This window comes from Stenella coeruleoalba (genome assembly GCF_951394435.1).
Source record: "Stenella coeruleoalba genome assembly, chromosome: 2".
Taxonomy (NCBI): Eukaryota; Metazoa; Chordata; class Mammalia; order Artiodactyla; family Delphinidae; genus Stenella; species Stenella coeruleoalba.
This window is the reverse complement of record NC_137147.1, coordinates 116,099,348-116,118,916: the sequence shown is the minus strand read 5'-3', so window position 1 is coordinate 116,118,916 and position 19,569 is coordinate 116,099,348. Positions and strand designations below refer to the sequence as shown.

Genomic DNA, 19,569 nt, shown 5'->3' with positions numbered 1-19,569 from the left:
GCAACGGCCTCTCATCTGGGGTCTCTGGCTGGCTGCGCTTACTCCTTACACACTCATTTTACGTGTTCATTTCTCCCACTTGCTGTAGAACTTCTTTATATTCAAGACTTCACAATGGGAGCTCAGCAAGTGTTTGATGAACCACATCAGGAGCTTCTAAGACGTACTTCTCCTAGACCAGCTCACCAATGACCCAAGACCCAAGGACAGTCTGCTCAGGAATGACACCTGTGTACAGAGGTGCACCTTGAGGTTCCCAATGCTCTTTGCCAGCAGGTTGCTCGGGAAAACTAAGAGCAGGCATTTGTGGAGGAGAGTTTGTGGCAGGTGGTGAGTCAGCCCAAGTCATCCCTCACAATTCCCTTGAGACTCCTGTGTCTGTTACCTTATCCTATTAAAGGCTTCTCTGTAGGCCCAGTCCCAGAGGCTCAAATCCTCAGCTGTATCTTGTGCTTCTGCTGTTTCTCTCTTGCTTTCAGCTAGTCCCGGGGGGGGGGGGGGGTGCTCCACATTACCTCCACAATATGGCTTCCATCTGTCCTTGCCTTTTAATCCCACTGCCTTACCCTGGTCACCTTCTCTTCTTCTCAGTGCTTTAGTTATCCTGCATCCTGCTGAACCACCTTGCACCTTTCTCCCAGGTTGATCTTCCTAACTCAGAATTCTGAATATTTCCATCTCATACCATCATTTGTTCCACACTGGCAATGACTCAGCCAAGTAAACTCTTTTTTCCCTTGAAATTCAAGGTCCAAACTCTTCTAGCCCTTTACGTTACCCATACTTGCTTCATTCTCCTACTGGAGAGGGCAGGCTCTGGCTCCCACTTATTTTTATATCCTTTGAAGCATCAAGAACAGTGCTTTTGACATAGCATGATCTCAGCGTATATTTGTTTCCATTCATTTCATTTGGTGTAACATCTACGGCATGCAGTAGACCTCCAGGAGCAAGATTCTGGATCAGACCTTCGAGCGGACGTTATGCCCACACCCAGAGAGAAAAGCGGTGATCAGGCCACTTGCAAAAGGATGAAGAAGGATGGATTTGATTACATCAGGCATTCTGCTTTGAGTAGGTCATTCAGTTTTCTCTATATTTCCTGACCTTTATCCAGCTCAGTCTTCTCTCCCACTCAACTTCTACTGCTGTCCTGGGTGACCTGAACTTCTCCATGGACACGGGCGTCCACCCTTTGGCCTTTCAACAGCTCACCCTCAATGTCAAGGATGTTCCCATCCTCTCTAGTCATGCCACACACTGGGTTTTGTCACTTCACAGACACCAAAGCTTTGGCCACAGATTCGAATTCTTTTTTACATGAATTACTACATCCAGTTCCTACGTTCCTTTCTCTCTCTCCCCTCTCCTAGCTCACCTCTTCCTTATCCAGCCCAGGTACCATGGTCAATCACTTTAGCCTCACTGTGACCACCGTCCTTAATTTCTTTGCTTCACGCTCCTTCCACTGCACCTACCACTGATATCACCAATGGCATTCCTAGGCTGCCATGGGCTGCTTGGGAAGCTCTTGGTGCCACACTGACCTGGGCCAATGCATTCCCTGCCCCTGCCCTTTCTAACAAACAAACACCTCCTTTCCATTGGCATTTAAAGCAACACGGGGAAAATAACCTTGCCTTCACTTCTGGATCTTGCTCTCTATACTACTCACAGCCAAGTATCTGCAAAGAGTGGTCTCCCCTCGCTGCCCCCACTTCCTCAAGCTCCGACCCACCAATGATGGCGAATCAAAGACTGAGCCTTGAGACCAGCACTGTCCAGTATGATAGCTACTGGCCACATGCAGCTACTTAAATGAAAACCAATAAAAATGAAGTGAAACTAGTTTATGGAAGCCACCTTTCAAGTGCTCCATAGCTCCATGTGGTACAGATTTGGAGTATTTCCACCATCACAGAAAGTTCTGTTGGACAGTGTTGGTCTATACCACTCCCAACTTGCTCCTCATACTGGTCTTCCTGTTTTAATAAATAATCTCCCCGTGCACCACATGATCCAAATCTTTCATAAGGAGCTGTCACTGTGGATTCCTCCTTCTCAGATACTCCAGTCTGTACACTTCCATTCAGAGACTAAGCCTTGACAATTCTTCCTCTACCCACATCTCCCCATCTTGGTAGCCAGCATCTCAGCTTGGGTCTCCAGCAGCTACTCTGTTATACCAGTGGCTTGTTACTCAGTTCCCACATTCTCTACATGGTAGACAGTGGGCCTTTCTAAAAATGCACAATGGCTCTTCAATGACTTCTTCTGCCTTAGGGATAAAGGTCAAACTTGTCAAAAGGGCAGCAGCCCTTCCCTGACAGCCGCCCTCCCTAGCCCCATCTTCTGCCAGTCCCCCCAGCCTTCCTGCAGCCCCCAAACATGCTTCAGCCTTTGTTCACTTCCAGGCTTTTACTCCTTTAAGTCTCTCTGTCTAAAGCACTCTCTCCTTTTTGCTCAGCTGTGTAACTCTTCCTCGTTCTTTCTTCACGTCTTAGGTAGATAGCACAGCTTTTCAAACCCACACCCCTGTCCCCATCCCCAGGCCAGGCTAGGTGGCTCTCCCATATGTCCCCCTGTCACTTGTGCTGACTGCATCTCAGATCTTGTCACACTGAACTGCGACGTCCTCATTGTATCCCCATTACCTACGTGGGGGCCAAGCACAAAGGTTGACAATGTCATGAAATCTGATTTCTCGGTTGGCCCTTCATAAACAGTAAAGGTGGTTAATCTTATTGGGTGCTGCAGGAAATGGAACCAGGCCAAGTGCAAAGACTTCTTTGATAAGTCACTTTTAATTAAAAGATGAAACTGTCCCATATCTTTCTAGAGCCATTTTCTAAACTGTGATGTGTGACCCATATGGGTAATACAATCAGTATCGTTGGTCATGACCCACTACTTAAAAAGGATGGAATGGAATAAATAGAAAGTAGCAAAGGACATCAATGCATATTAAGGGTGAATATTTTTCATGAAATCTTTGCTTCAGCTATATTTGTGATATGCGTGTATGTACTGGGTCATACACTGTAAACCTTATCTCTTGCTGTGGCTCACAGAGGTTGAAAAATAAATACTCTTCCAGATAATGCTTGGTTGATTATTCCTGGAGCAGACATACAAATAGAGAACCAGCTTTAGAAACAGCATGTCACATTACACATGCTCTATAATTTTCAGTTCTGTCTTCAAGTGTCCTATAATTTTCATTAACTTTTCAAAAATAGCTTGCAAATTTTCTTTCATTTTGTGCTATCAAAATTATTCTGAAGGCTAATTTTTACCAGCTATACTGAGTCCTCAGCATCTGTTTAGAGATACAGAGACCTCTGCAGCAACTCCATAGAGGGAGGGCTTTCATCTTCCCTAGTCAGCTTCTGAAAGAACTCCTTAAGAGCAGCACTGAGCTCACTTACCCGGGTATGGTCCACGGAGCTCTGAACACATTAGGTGCTCAATAAATGTCAGTTTGAACACATTCATTCAACATTTTCAGAAATAAGGGTCCCCTACTTGCTACCTGATATTACACATTCATCTGTCCATCCACCCAAACCAGGGTGAAGTGGGGGAGCATCACCACACATGCATTTTCTATCCTCCCAATAATAAGAGAAAAAAAATCAGCATAATTGGTACCCTGTGCAGTTACAGAGCTCTAAAAGCCACTACAACTTCCAGGAAGGCCTAAATGTTTTAGTCCGAATTACTGCTGAACTTGTTTGAACTAGGTATTATTATACCTAGAACATTTCTATTTTCCATGAACCAGAAATAAGACAAAGATGCCATTTAAGTTTCTCCATATGTACCAACAGATGTGGATTGATTGATAGTGATTGAGAAGATTCTGAGGTCTTGTCCTGGGCATGGCAAAAGTGATCACAGCAATTGATTGGAAGTTATTTGCTATAGACAGAGATAGGGCATGTGTCATGTATTTGCCATTCCCCAGGGAAAACCTTACCTTATTAATGGATTTAAGGGTGAATAATTTTCTTTCACTTATCAATTATATAGGAAGTAATCTCGTTCTGCAAGTAATAAAATCTATATATATTCATTCAAATTTTAAAAACAAATTTAGAAAATATCATTTATAGCCTCACTATTCAATGATAATAGCTGATACCATTTTCACATCTAGCTTTCCAGTATTTTTCCATATTTATATATACTTTAAAAACATTTGCATATATAATATATTATAGACCTCTTTTTCCCCCTCCACATATCATGTGCCTTTTCCAAGTCTATGAATATTTTTCTTTCCAGAACTTTAAAGGGGTACATAAATCCTACTGGAATTAGAGCTCATAATGGACTTAACTAATTCCCTGCTGTTGGGTATTTAGGCTGTTGCCAATTTTTAACTTTTACAGACATTTTTATAAACATTTCTATAGTTAATTCTTTATGCTCATCCAGATTATATACTATTTGGAATGAGAAACTTTATTTTTACTCTGAAGATATAGGCCATGGTTACTTCCCTTTCCACATCTATTTACCATTTAATGTCCATTAAAGAAGACCACAGCTTTATTATCCAAGAAAAAAAGTTGTCCTATCTTGATCTTGGCCTTGACAAAGGGAGTTCATAAAGCAACAGTGTGGTCTAGAGGGAGAAGGGTTACCTTGTTGGCCTTTCCAGCTTCTCCCCAGCCAGTCCCAGCACCCTGGAAGAACCATGGGCTATTCCCATCCTGTTTTCCCACCTTAAAAATTGGGGCATTAGACTTAATTCCTTCTATCCATACCAAACCTTGGAATGTAGGGTCTATAGCATGAAGGTCATATTTGCCCCATCCAGGAAACCCAAGGTAAATAAACTAAATCAGTTTGGAAAAATTTAAAGGATGCAAAGTTTCCATCTGTGAAGCATTGTGAGAATACCTCTCTCCTCGAGCTGGAAGCCCCATAAGTGAAGCATTTCATAAGCTGCTCATGGATTGCTTAATGAGGGTTCCAAATGACACCATCAAATTTCTTTCCCTTTGGTACCATCGCTTTTCCTCCTTATGCCAATAAGAATTAAGGGTGGTACAAAGGCATAGTTGATATCAACAAAAACTCTGCGATATCCAGGGAGTGTGTGAGTTTAGGTCTAAACCCTGAGCAAAATTAACAGACTTGATGTTTCTCTTGTTTACCAAAAAACCTCATAGGAAAAATGACAAACTCAAGAAAGGGGATGATTCCACTGATATGTACTCACCTGGTTATAAGCATCCAATTCACTATTGAGGAAACAAAGAGATAATACGTACCCAACAAACGGAGGAGGAGAAAAAGAACTCCCAGGGCGTAGGATTTGAGTTCAGGGCTGACTGTCCTACATGCAAAGAAGAGAAGAGGAAAAAAGAAAAGATGCTTATCACTCCACTTTATTTAACAGACCCCAGAGTCATCCGCTGCTGTCCGTCAGAGTCCTTCTGTAGAAAATTATTAATGGTTTTGTGCTTTTGGTTTTTTTTTTCACTTTCCCTGCCTAAACTCTGAAAAATCCCTGCAATTGCAGTGACATGAGTTTAGGAATTTAACAGTGTTTTTTATTAACTAAAACTAATCTTCTTATTTGAAGGATGGAATGCAAATTTGGTCCACAAGGTCTTTCATCTTCCCTGGTCAGCTTCTGAAAGAACTCCTTAAGAGCAGTGCTGAGCTCACTTACCCGGGTATGGTCCACGGAGCTCTGAACACATTAGGTGCTCAATAAATGTCAGTTTGAACACATTCATTCAACATTTTCAGAAATAAGCGTCCCCTACTTGCTACCTGATATTACACATTCATCTGTCCATCCACCCAAACCAGGGTGAAGTGGGGGAGCATCACCACACATGCATTTTCTATCCTCCCAATGATAAGAGAAAAAAAAATCAGCATAATTGGTACTCTGTGCAGTTAAAGGCACTTTGCTTTTGCTGGGACAGGGAAACATCTTAAATTGGTGGGAATATGTATCTGGGGAAAATATTGACAGAAAAGACAGTTCCCCTTATGCTATACAAACAGGCAAGAACCATAAACACCTTTGTCATTCTAGCACCATTTTGTGAAATCAACCAGACTAGCATGGGTCGATTCCCTAGATGAACCACTTGTGAAATAATCCATTCATCTAGATCCAGTTTCAGTACCTTTTAAATTGGAAAGGTACCTTCATATAGTTGCATCACTTTGTTTTGAACCGAATCAATGTTCTGGGCTTTGGCTTACCCACAACAGTCCCCGAGCATGATCTTTTCACACATTTTCTAGCACAGTCTCAGAGGGTAACACTTTCTGGGATGAGAGTGACAGGAGAGGGGGTTTGGAACTGGTGACCGATTCCAGATAGAGAGGCCCTCACAGCTGGTCATAGATCACCTGCGTTATGTCTCTTACTCTTGAAACTAGTATTTACTCGATGCTTGTCTTCTCTCCTTGAGGCCAAGGACTGTTTGCATCTCGTTCATCATCAGTGTGGTGTGTGACACACAGCACATGCTGAGTGAATGTATAAGTGGGTAGGTGGGTGGGCACATGTCTCCCACTAAGCCCCGGGCAGCCCTTGTCTCTGGTGTGCTGGTAGAGGGGGAGGCATCTGACTGACCACATGCGCTCCAGGTCATCCTGAACACCACCAGCAGAGAAACCTCCTCTTGTCCCGTCCCCATTATGAGTCTCTAGGGAAGACGGGGAGATAAGTGCACTACTCTGCCCCCCGGAAGGACCAGGCTAGACCTAGAGACAGTCCTGTGTGGCTAAGCCTCAGGAAACACCAGGAGAATTTCAGTGTGGCCGAAAGGCCAGGAAGACTCATGTGGTGCAGGAAGGACCTAGGCAAGCAATTCTGCAGAAAATAAACATTAGAAATAAAGTTACCAATGGGACATCTAAATCCAGTGGGATACCTAGTACACAAGATATATAACCCATCTCTGGACTTGGTAGCTAGAATACTATTCTTAACCGACCCCAGGGGTCATTCCTCCAGTCATCCAGTGGCAACCATCCAATGACCTACCACCTGGTTTGAGCATCAGATGCGCATGCCTTTGGCTTCTTGGTATATAAGGCCAAAAGACACTGTCACGCCAAAAAGGACATGGATGTTGTTTCCACAATCTTTGCCCTATTTCTGAGATTTTTCAGAGAAAACTAAAAATGTGTTGTTCTCGGGGACATACACGTTCCTTTTCAATTGCAAAGAGTCCAGTATAAGTAAGCAGTCCCAGGGCGGCAGGTCAAGACTTTCCATTGAATGACAGGGAAACCACTCTCTGGCTGATGAAGCCAGATACCTGTACAATATCAAAGATGACATCAGTGTTTCTGGACAGAAACACGGTCAGTTCTCTTTCGAACGCGCGTGGAACAAAATCCAAGCTCTCTGGAGTTAATATTGGCGCCACGGTTTCACTTTTTGCACATTCACTTGAAGGTACTGACTTGAAAGACACAAAGATAAAGGCAAATTCTCCTTATCAAGAAAACATGCTGGCATAATGAGCTAGAGTACTTTTCACTTGAAGTTTGATTTCCTTTTAGCTATCATGTCACTAGGAATAAAGTGAACAAGATGCTAAGATCTGCCTTCATATCCTGTTGGGAAACTGGTTCCCACAGGAGCAATAATCCTTCTCGGCTTTAGTTACGGAGAAATGGAGGGTTTCGGTCAACATTACTGAAAGCGCCAGGCCAGGCCAGGGAGAGGGCCTTAGCTCCACAACTTACTAGCTACATGACCTTGAGGATACTGCTTAATCACTCTCTGAGCCTCTGGCGTCTCCCCAACTGAGCACTAATAAAGATGCAAACGCAGGAAGTTAAAACAAGAGTCCAGTGCGGGCACCTAAGTGGCTGCTAGTTGGTATCCTCCCCTGTGGATGTCCTGAGCACTGTTGTTGGCAAGTATGTTTCTGTCTGGAGTAAGAGTGGGAGTGGGTCTGTTGCTCTGGCACGTGACGAGGGCCGGTGCTCATCTGGGCTGTGGCTCAGACTGTGCCCTTGTAACCTCCCGAGAACATCTGTGATGGCAAATTGGAGTGGATGGTGATGGAAGATGGTTTACCCTGGACCCCTCAAAAGGCAAGTGGGCACATACCTCCAGCTATGAGGTAGACAAGGCCCAGCCTGGGTCCTCCAGGCCATCTGTTGCTGGTGCATTGAAAAGGAATCAAAGATTTCCTGAAAATCTCCTAGAGCTATCTATCAAGCTGAGATTTGGAAGTGATTAAGATTTCAAATGACTTTCTGCGTTTGGTCTGCCAGCTACAGCTACTGAGCTGAGTTTTTGCAGAGGAGTCAAGGGGAGAGAAAAAAGGGGACCAGTCATTGCTAATGGCTGTAAAGGTCATTTTTCCTGCTTCTTGGTGCCTTTTGTGTGTGAATGGCACAATATAACTTCAAAGGAATTTCTAATAACAAAAAGTAATGCAGCCACCCTAAACCCATAGCTGAGATCTGATGCGTTTTGTCCATGTGCATATTATATATAATCATCTTCCATGTATAATTTCAATAGTTCATTTCATAAACACTTTTCACATGTTTAAGAATTTTCATTATCCCACCGAGCTGTGGTACTATAATTTAACTCACTATTCCAATTCAGATTTTTCTGCTATTATAGTTGACATTGTAACAAAAATCTGTCTCCCCTGAACTATTCTTCTCGTAGAGAAGTATTTTCTTAAGACAAGTAGCAATAGGTAGGGTTACCACATACAAAACCTGAACATTTTTATGGCTGTTGACTTACATGTGCCACACTGCTTTTTGAAAGAAGTGATACGCTTCTCAAAGCCACCAGCAATATGTGATTTAACCCGTTTTGCCCTGCTTACAGCACTGGGTGTGAATTTTTGAAATTTATTTTTCAAATTTAATAAGTATAAAATGGTAATTTGCTATTGTACCCTTAATGCTTCTGCACGTGAAAAGTGCTTTACTAATGACTTTCTAACATAAGTACTTTGTGTAAATTCTTTTCCTCGTGAATTCATAACCAAGATCAGGAAGTGTGGTAGGCACAGTGAGAAAAAGAGGCCAGATAGAGCAGCTGGTGATGTACATTTGTACAGGCCGCATCCAAGCATTTCATTCCTACTTTTATCTCTGGCCCTTGGGATTGAATTGGTTTGTTTAGATAACTGCATCCTGGTGAGATGGATCTGTTTGCTGCCACTTCTGGTTCAGATGGATGCCAGAGCGTGGAGCATTCTGCTTCTACGTTCCTCAAACAGTCTAGATAACTTCGTAATTGTGTAAGTTACTCAGAATATTACTCAGTAATTCACCTTTGAGGCGCCTCATCTGCCCCCAGGACAGGTCCTGAGAGATGGGGAAACAGAATTACGGGGGGGGGGGGGTCTCTCCAACCATCCACTTATACAAAAGCAGTCACTGCTTGCCTTCCATTAGCCACTCAGCCCTGCATCACACTTCGTCAATGAGCCCTCACATCTTCACGGCATTTGCACATAAGTGGTCTCGGCAGGACCCACACCACGGCAGGAGGCAGGCAGGACCCATGACATCACCTCTAGTTCCAGATTCAGAAACAAGTCTGAGGGAAAATGGGCCCAAGGTCATACAGCTAATCAGTGCCCGGACAGGAGCCAGACACAGGGACGTGGCTAGTCCAATGTCATTTTCATTTTACTCCAACCATGTGGCTCTTTGCAAATATCAATAAGGGACCACGGTCCCTTTCCAAATCACCTGCAGCGTCTATTCTTGGGATGACATGAAAGTGTAGTGTTCTCTCTTGGGCCGTGCTTTCTACTTTTGGTGTGAGGTCTCTATCAAACGTCACCGATTCCTACCAGCCTAGGGAAGCTGGATTGTAAGACTCATATAGTCCCCGGAGTTCTGATTTCCAGGAGAACTGCAGACACACAGCAGGTGGGGAGGGGGAGACGGGAGGCTGGCTCTCGGGTCCGGGTTCCAGGGGCTAAGCTTACCTGATAAGGATGATGACTGAGGGAGTCTGAGCCATTGCCCCAATCATGCTGCAGACACACATCACACACAGGAAGGTGAGGAAGGCCTCTTGGCAGCCAGGACTGGGGCATTTTCCAGGGACCACAGTCGCATTCTCAGGCGGGACGGTCGTGAGGCACGCACAGCTGGTGAGATTCTGAAAGGGAAGCATTCAGCCCTTTTAACTGGGGGTATCTCCAGTTTCCCAATCCAAAGCCATCCAGCAGCTGGAACTGTCATAGCCTTATTATACATTCTGCAGCATTTCATTAATTAGGCCTGAATAAACGAGTTAGATTTTTTTAAAGAGGCTGCAAAGCACATATAAATAAAGGAATATTTATGGGGAGGAGAGCTGATTTCCCCATCTCCTGTGTATTTCATATCTATGCTCAAGAATCCCTCAATAAGCCGAAATGCAAACAAACGTGTCCCCCCCACCAATACAATTAGAGAGGAAATTGTGCTTCCACAATGTGATAAAACATTGCCAAATTAACAGTGTAATCACTTGCCAATTTGTCCTCTCTTTTATGCCGTTATAATTACACTGAAGTATATTAAAAGAAGTAAATCAGGTAACCCGCATATGGTTGCTGGTTCAGGGCCCAAGGTGGCACTTGGAACAAAGGATGTGCACCGTCATGCGTGAAGTTGCTGAGCTCGTCGGGCTGTGAGAGGGGCCAGCTAATGGGAAAGGTCTCGAGTGGCTGAGAAAGCAAAGAGGGTGCAGAGATGCCAGAGAGTTTAGAGCGGATCGTGCGGAGAGAGCTGGAGCCCAGAGAGATACATTTATTAATATATGATCAGAGAGGAGAAAGACAAGCGGCTGCATTCTGTTTGATCTTCGGGGGGGATTCTTGCCCAGCCAGCCCTGCTCCCCAGCACGGTCCTGGCTCACGCTTGAGGAATTTCTGATGGCAAAGGGAAGAGCGGGGACTCGGAGAGGCAGTGCCGTGCCGAGCCAATTAAAGTTCGATAATAATAGTGCAGAGGCCTTTAATGAATACAAAGTGAAAACAATCATAAATGATTCATCGCTTTTCTTTCCAGGACTGCTCGGCTCTCAGGGCACATGCCGAGGTAAATTCTAGTGAGAGTCGAACAAATCCCCTTTGGCTTCTACATTTATTCTCCTCAGTCCGTCTCCCCTCATCTTTGTTCCTCTCCTCTTCTTTCCCCAGAGGACATACACATTGGAGCTTTTCTTACGCCTTTAAGCTACATGGGATGCTTTCAGGGGTGTCCAAAGCCTGCTGCCTCCATCCTGGGCGGCTGTGTCCTGCCGAGGAGGTTTTACCCATGCGAAGTCGGGGAGACCTTGGGTGGGGCTGGACCCTTCTTCCTAAGACATCTGGCACGGCAGGTGCTCTTGTGTAAATGGCCCCATCTCAGCACCCAGGGGTGTTTACTGTCACGCCCTGAGAAGTGCTGAGGCCCTACCCCTCTGTTCCTTTCCATACACCTCTGCCTGGAGACATACTAGCTCTTCTCCAAAACCCCGTGTTGATGTCTCCTCCAGCTGCAAGGCCCCTCCGCAAGTCAGCCCCCATGTGAGCTGGTACTTCCCTCCGTGAGGGTACACGCCACACCCCACAGCAGAGACCCTCGCTGCCCTCCTGGAGGAGACCTTGCGCTCCTGGGATCAGAACGTGTATTACCTGTGATTTACTGAGCATCGTCTCACAGCACAGCGATGAGACACAGCAGGGGGAACTCAGCAGATGGTTTTAGAATGCCTGTGTGAACAGACCTTCCTCTGCTTTCATTAGGAAGCAGGCCTTCTCCCCAAGTCTAACTGAAAATGCCTCTTCTCTGCCTTCCGGGGAGAGGAAACTGCTCCCCTCCCCCGACCCCGACTTCACAGCTAAACGTTTCTAGCTGTTCACACTCACCACCTCTGCGTCCTCACCTCCCACGCTCTCAACTCACTCAAGCCGACTTGGGTCCCCACCCGCAGTAATCGGATCAGCTGAGCTCGCCAGTGGCTTCCATAGCCTGACCCTGCCATCCACTTCTCTCCTCCTGGAGGTCTCCCTCCCCACCCCCAGCACGTGCCTGTGACCTACTTCCTCGACTTCCACAGCTTGCTCTCTGGTTTCCTTCCTCCCTCTCTGGTCGCTCCTTTTGCATTTTCCTTGCTGGCATCTTCCCCCGACCCCACTTTAAAATGCTGGAGCTCCTTGGGGTCTGGTCCAGGCTTTCTTCCCTTCTCGTGCTGCACTCTTCCCTAGATTGTTTTACATCTGCATGCTTTCCGATAACTCTCCCAAATTTAATCCCTAGCCCATATCCCTCCCAGACCCACTCGGGATGCCCCTTCCTAAGCCTCTGAGCCTGCTAAGATATCAACACCGACTCCGGGATGAGTGTCCTGCGTGGGATTCCGTGCCGGCATCTTGGCACTACTTTGCCATCCACAGCGGGAACTATTTCCCTAGGATTCCCTTCCCTGCATGGATGAAGCTGGACCAGAGGGAAACACAGACGAGATCTGGAAGTGAAGCAGAGGCCGTTACTCTCAGATGGTCAGACACGGGGACAGAGACACGCAGAGGTGCCCGGAAGGAGCTGGCTGGTCCTAGCATCCCTGTGTGCATCTGTCTTCTTTACTGACTACCCTGCCGACAACAGAGGGCCCATGGCCACCTCTACTGACCTGGACGCAGGCTTGCTGATGTGCTTCCCCAGACCCTTCCCGGAACGCCCCCTTCATCTCACTGAGCAGCCACCTGGGAATTTCCCATATGCCTCGACTTGCCCACCTGAGCTGGTACTTCTGGGGCTGTAGTGAGTGACTGTTCTCCAGTCCTTCATCTCACTTCTTCCAGATCTTAATTTGCCAACTCCTCCACATTCACGTTAGTTCTATTTCCTATACTAATCCCTTTATTTCCAAAAGACTTGTGGGTGCTGTTTTCCTGACCAAACCCTGACAGATACACATACCCCTGGCCCCAATCTCCTTTCCCTCCACATCTCTTGCCTTAGAAATGACACCCTGTTAACTCGATAGAGACCTGGTGGACCTCCCCCACCCCTTACTCCTACGTCAAATCCATCTTCCTTGTGACCATAATGCTGATAAGGACAGAAACCACTGTGGTTTTGATCCCTGACTTATCCCCAGCTCTAGAGTATGGTATTTATTGAATGAGTGAATGAATGAATGAACCCTCAAGTCCTGTTCATTTTATCACATCCTAAACACCTCTCAAACCCTGCCCTAGTTCACACCACTCCCATCCTCTTCGTTTTTTTTTTTTTTTTTTTTTTTTTGTGCGGTACGCGGGTCTCTCACTGTTGTGGCCTCTCCCGTTGCGGAGCACAGGCTCCAGACACGCAGGCTCAGCGGCCATGGCTCACGGGCCCAGCCGCTCTGCGGCATGTGGGATCTTCCCGGACCGGGGCACGAACCCGTGTCCCCTGCATCGGCAGGCGGACTCTCAACCACTGCGCCACCAGGGAAGCCCACATCCTCCTCTCTTTGATCCCTGCTGTAGCCTGCGAGGAAAAAGAGATTTGGGACTGGGGTCCTTAGAAACACGTGGACTCGGAGAGTGCTCAGGTATAAACAGGGAACAGGCCCCTGGTGGATGCCTGTGGTCTTGTTTTGCCAAGTACCCCAGGAAATGAGTTCTGACTCACGTAGCCCCTTAGGAATGTGATGTCATCAGAACCCTTTGAATGAACTGTGTGATTGGTGAGCTCTGTTTAGTTTAATAAGTAATCTGTAATTGGAACCTACACCCAGTCTTAGATTTCCGCCCTGTACCTAGGCTATGGCTCAAGTGTATTACATTTATCATAAGAGGAAACTACCCAGCCCCTCTCTGCTCTGATAAGTAAAAAACTCCTTCTGAAATTCTCTGGATTAGGCCTGTGATCAGGCCCTAATGGAATGGGTCAGAAATAAGATGCCTTTATCTCAGTGATTATACAGTCCTTCCGGTCCAGGTGAGGTGAACGTGTCCAGGAAGGCAACATCCTGTGAATGGCGTGAGCGAACAGCGGGGCTGAGCCACCCTGGGATTTGCAGCCAAGGCAAAGGGGACAGGTGAGAGCACAAAGCCAGGGGGTGGAATGGGACAAGAATGGACCCAGGGCAGCACAGGCTGATTGGACAGGAATAAGCACTTGTAGGGTATAGATGCCAGGAGAGGAGAAGCAGGAAACTGCTACAGGACCAGTGATCATACTGGCTTGCTGGTGCCGAGGAGAGAAGCTGGAAATGGATGGGTCCCTCTCAAATGCTCTAGGCAACTCTGTACTAATTTATTCAGATTTAATGTATTTGAGAGGAGCTGTGCAAAGAGGCTGGGGAGGAGGTAAGCCGAGTGACCTGAGTGGGGACTTGGATAGGTTTCCTTTTTAGTTAAATGAGTCCATCTGACAGAATGAACAGAAAGTGCTGGGTGGTCCCGAGGGCTGGGGCGCAGGCTGGGACATTCCTAGGACACTTCCCACAGAGAATCCAAGGAAAAGTGCTAAGCCTAAGTCCTGTGGCAAGGGATGGGAAATGTCCTTTACTCGGGCTCAGGTGATAGAAGAGACCACAGATCGCCCTGGCCATTGTGCTAAAGGACCTGTGGGGCTCCGGGCGTACAAGGCCAGGTTAGGGAGAAACTTCCACCCTGATGTCCCAGTGTGTTGGGAATAACCATCCCAGGGTGCATAATTGGAAGAGAGGACTTTGCACCAACGAGGCTTCATACTACAATTCCAAGTGAGAAGGGAGAGCAGACAGCCTTTCAGCTGGTATTAACTTGGCATGTAAGTGGGAACACTGAGACCTGCAAAAGCCCCAAGCAGCAGGAAGTTTGAAAATATAGGGATAACCTGGGTGTGAGGGAAGGAGATGATACAGGTTGGGATACTAATTCTCACCCTGTTTGTATACAACAGCCCTGTGGGTGGCGCCAGCCCAGAATGCAGATGGACCTGGACAACGGCCTATAGATGATCACGGCCTGAACGAAGGGGTACCCCCTAGTGCTGTCCTCAGCAGCCCCCAATATATTGAACTGTGAAGGAAGTGCGCTAGGCTCCAGGAGATTAGTCTACTGCTCCTGACCTGGCAAATGTCCAGTTTTCCATCCCGTGGCAAAGGAACGTCTCCCCAGTTTGCCGTTCTCTGGGGAGGAATGTGGTCCCCACTGCCTCCAGGAGAGTTGGAGTCTCTGTCTGGTGCCAGGCGTGGGGTGGCAGGACCTAGCTTTACTGCCCTGAGAGATCATGTTGATAATCAGATGACCACGGTGCTCACGGAGGAACTGGCCTGACCACATTTGGAAGCAGTGGCGACCCGGCGGACAGAGTGGGACTGGCTTGGAAATTCTACAAGAACTTATCTTACAGACAGACTTGCCCAGGCACAAAATGATGTCAGTATACAATTCAAGTCACAACACAGTCTGCAGGAGCTAAAGTTTTGCAGCCCTGAATGTCCATCAACAGGAATTGGTTAGATGAATTCCATTAGGTACACACACGGAATATTATGTAGCAGTAAAAAAGGTATCAGAGTGCTCTTTATGTACTAATATGAAAAGAACTCCAAGATAAATTATTAACAACAAAAAAACCCCACAAGTAACAAGCTACAGTATAAAATAGATAACCAACAAGGAGCTACTGTATAGCACAGGGATCTACATATATGTATAACTGAATCACTTTGCTGTACACTTTGCTGAAAATAACACATTATAAATCAACTATACTTCAATTAAAAAAATAAATAAACAAGCCAGAATAATACCTTTTGGTGCATTAAAACCCAGTAGTTACAAGAAACTAATAATAGTAATTACCTGTTGGGCAGAGTAGTGGGTTGAAAAGTGGGTGAACAGGAGACTGAGGTAGAAAGGAGTTTCCACTCCCTCCTTTTTGGTTTTTGAACCACACACATGTATCATCTATTTAAAAAAATTTAAAACTCCAGAAGAAGAAATCAACAAAAGAAGAGCAGAGTCACTAAAAATTGTACTCTTGTTCTACATTCAGCCATTAATTTAAATTGAGAAATGTTTCTATTCACATGCAATGATGGAATAAATAACTACGATAAAGCTGGAGAGCATAAAAATAGAAAAACGACTCTCTCAAATCTAGGTTTCATTTTCTCTTGATGAAGGAAATCATAAGCATGCTATTTTGACAGCTCATATTATAAGAACAAAATACTCCTCAGCAGTGTTTCAAAAGTATCTGGCAAATAAAGTTGTTTTTGTTTTTTTCCCCCAATAGTCAATACTGATGGATCAATTCTATTAATTGCACAAATAAAACTAATCTCTAGGTTGAAAAATGACTTTTCTAAGGGGACAGGCATGGGGGTGATGATGTTCTTTGTATTAAGAGCCTGTGAAAACTTGAAAGTTTCATCCTCAGCATCCTGGAATACTGTTTTTGGTTTTCTTTCTGAAATATGTTTGGTTACCAGGAAGAAATGACAATCTCTATTAAAGGTCGGGCCCTAGTGCTATAGTTCAGAAAGGGGGTTGGCCAGAGGGAGTGCTAACACATGCAGTGTCCTGTCCGGCTTCTGCCTGATGACCAAGATGGCAAAGGACTGAGATTGTACCACAACAGCTGGGACGTCTTCCTTCGAATGACAACATACTCGTATGTGTCCTAGACTTTTATGGGATCCCTTCATGATTCAGTGAAGTTCCTCAGACATTCTCCTGTCACTTATTACTGTCATTTGGAGCTTAGAATCTCTTCACCTCACTGGCCCAACCCTAGTTGGTTTTTCCAGGTGAAGACGTCGGAGCACGTCATAAAGAGCATCACGGGCAACCCACGTGCCTCAAGGAAATGGGGAGATTGAAACACTGCAAGAAGAAATGCGCTCTCTTGTTCCCTGGCAGGGTCACTAGCTGAAGGATAATGGCCAGGGAGAAAAACCCTGTGATGAAACCAAGACCTCCATCCACCCTTCATCTCTGTAACCTGCATCCTGTCAGAGCCTTATTTATCTCCTGCCGAGGGGAAGGAAAGGGCCGTTCTTTGGGAAGCGTCGGGCTTACTCTCTGCTCCAGCCATCTCAGGTGGAAAGTGTGAGCAGAGCACAGAGAAGGATGTGGCTGCAGCTCAGAATGAACACTGGGCCCTTCCCTTTACCTTCCTCCTTCCAGACTCCAAACCACAGCCTTGCCCTTGTCATGAGGTTCAAGCCTCCCCAACACCCCATGCTCACACACATTCCAGGCTGGGATGTCCTTCCATCCTATCCACCGGGCAACTACCCACGCATTCTCCGTGGATGAAGCCTGGCCCTGCCCCTTGCTCTTTCTCCAGGAAATAACATCCACACCCTCTCCTTCCAGCCCCGCCCCACCCTGAACCAATTCCTACCCAAGCAGGCAGAAGGCTCCAAGTTCACCAATTTCTCTACATACCTGTTTCCTTCCATTAGACTGTAACCACCCAACCTTTAATGCTGGATCTTATTTTTAATACCAATGTTTTTCCTTATTGGAAAAGGGATGCATGTTCATTTTAGGTTATTTAGAAATATACAGAAAAATGTAAAGAAACATATAAAAATTAAGTTTTTAGTCCTAGCCAGAGATAATGTTCTGTAACAGGCTTATCCTTCCAATCTTTTCCCATGCAGAGATAGACAAATCTTTAGATTTTTCTTTACCTTTACTAAAAGGGATCATAATCTAGTTATTGTTCTGTAATGTGCTCTTTTCACTTAATACCATATTATAAACATATAAGGCCTGGTTAGCTGCTGCTCTTGGGTGTTCCCTTGTAACATAACTCTATTAATATATTACATCTTAACTTATAGTAAACATGATCTCCTTGCCTTATTCATCTCTATATTTCTAATGTCCAGCCCAGGGCCTGAGATATATTAGATGCCCTGGGAGGCAATGCCCTCATTGGGCTTGACTTCAGAATATTCCCAAGTCCCTCTGATAAGCCATCACCAGGATGAGGACAGACTTTTAAATCAGTTCTGGCAAATGGGGTCAGGCTATACAAGAGGATTTGCAAACTCCAGACCTTTGGGGACCGTTAGGAAACAGATAAGAAAAATGGTCCAGTGTCCGGGGTGACCAGTGGTGGGGACCATGGCTAAGTGGAGATCAAATGTCTTGTCTAAAGCGTCAGTCTCCTCTTAGCTCCAGCCAACTGCTGCCCCATCGGGGTGCAGGTGCCATGTTAATTCTCATCCACCTTTCTGGCCTTTCAGAGAGGCCAGAAATCTAGATTTGTATATGAAATACCCAGGCTGTTAAACCTTGGTTCAGCCACTGTAGTTACCCCTGCTGGCAGATATGGCATTTAACCGACCAGTTTGTTTCTTCTGCTGGAAGATGCTGACATGGCACCTCTAACCTCCAGCTTGGTTTCTACCGTGGGTGAACCCAATGATGGTGAGATGGAAAAGGAGACTGAAGGATAGATGCTCAGTGTCAGCTCAGATGCTGCCCTGTTTCTAGAAAATTTTAAGAACTCATTCCTTTGACTACAGCAGTGGTTCCCAACTGGGGGGTATTCTGTCCCCCCCTCAGGGACCTATGGAACTATCTGGAGGCATTGGTGGTTTCACAAATGGCAGAGGGTGCAGGGGGTAGTGCTGCTATTGGCATCCGGTGGGTAGAGCCCCAGGGGTGCTGCTAAACATCCTCTAGTCCCACAGCAAAGGATGATGCAGCCCAAACTGTCAACAGTGCCCAGTGGTTCGCAACCTTGGTTACATATCAAAAACACTTGTGTGTGTGGGGGGGGGGGGAGTGTTTAAAACACTGATGGCAAGTAGAGCAATTAAGCCCGTGCACCACAACTACTGAGCCTGCACTCTAGAGCCCACGAGCCACAACTACTGAGCCCGTGTGCCACAACTACTGAAGCCTACGCGCCTAGAGCCCACGCTCCGCAACAAGAGAAGCCACCACAATGAGAAGCCCACGTACCGCCACGAAGAGCAGCCCCCGCTCGCCGCAACTAGAGAAAGCCCGCACACAGCAATGAAGACCCAATGCAGCCAAAAAATAAATAAACAAATAAATTAAATCTGAAAAAAAAAAAAAAACAACAACTGATGGCAGGGTCCCACTCCAGAAAGAGGGAATCAGAATCTCTGAGGATAGACCTCAGGCCTCATGTTTTAAAAGCTCCCAACCAATTCTAATGTGCAGCCAGGACCGAGACCCATGATATTGAACGAGGAGCACCCTGCACACATCCAAAATGGGGCTGCCCCCTCCCCTCCCCCCATAGCACCTACTCAGGGCTCTGCTCAAACAGGCGCTCGATAAATCCTTGTTGCCTGGATGGGGGAACAGGTTAGTTGTCTATCATTAGCCCCCTACAAACTGCTGTGCTGGACTTGTACTGATTTTCAACATTCCATTGGTGGCTGATAGAAGCTTTTTTTAAGTCAATTATTCAGTACATCAAAAGGATACAACTTCCAGCAGTCAATCAGCAGCTACCAACATGCTTTCTGTTAGAATAATTACTTCTGAGAGTGAAAGGTACAGAAACAATCCAGACAATATATTCATGCCAAAGGAAGCTTACAGAATTAGCTTGCTATCTTTTTCGTCACTCTTCCTG

General features: G+C 45.9%; 1 protein-coding gene across 2 annotated transcripts in view; it reads right to left on the bottom strand.

The window, feature by feature from the left end:
- SLCO3A1 (solute carrier organic anion transporter family member 3A1) overlaps positions 1-19,569 on the bottom strand; it is a gene marked incomplete at its 3' end in the record, with an annotated part of 316,397 nt that overhangs the window by 14,124 nt on the left and 282,704 nt on the right. For both annotated transcript variants that reach the window (XM_079915152.1, XM_079915151.1), the window contains exons 8-9: positions 9,966-10,141; positions 5,283-5,347 (exon numbers count right to left, since the gene is read on the bottom strand). In XM_079915152.1, coding sequence (XP_079771278.1) covers positions 5,283-5,347; positions 9,966-10,141 — 241 coding nt within the window. The remainder of the gene's footprint in view (positions 1-5,282; positions 5,348-9,965; positions 10,142-19,569) is intronic.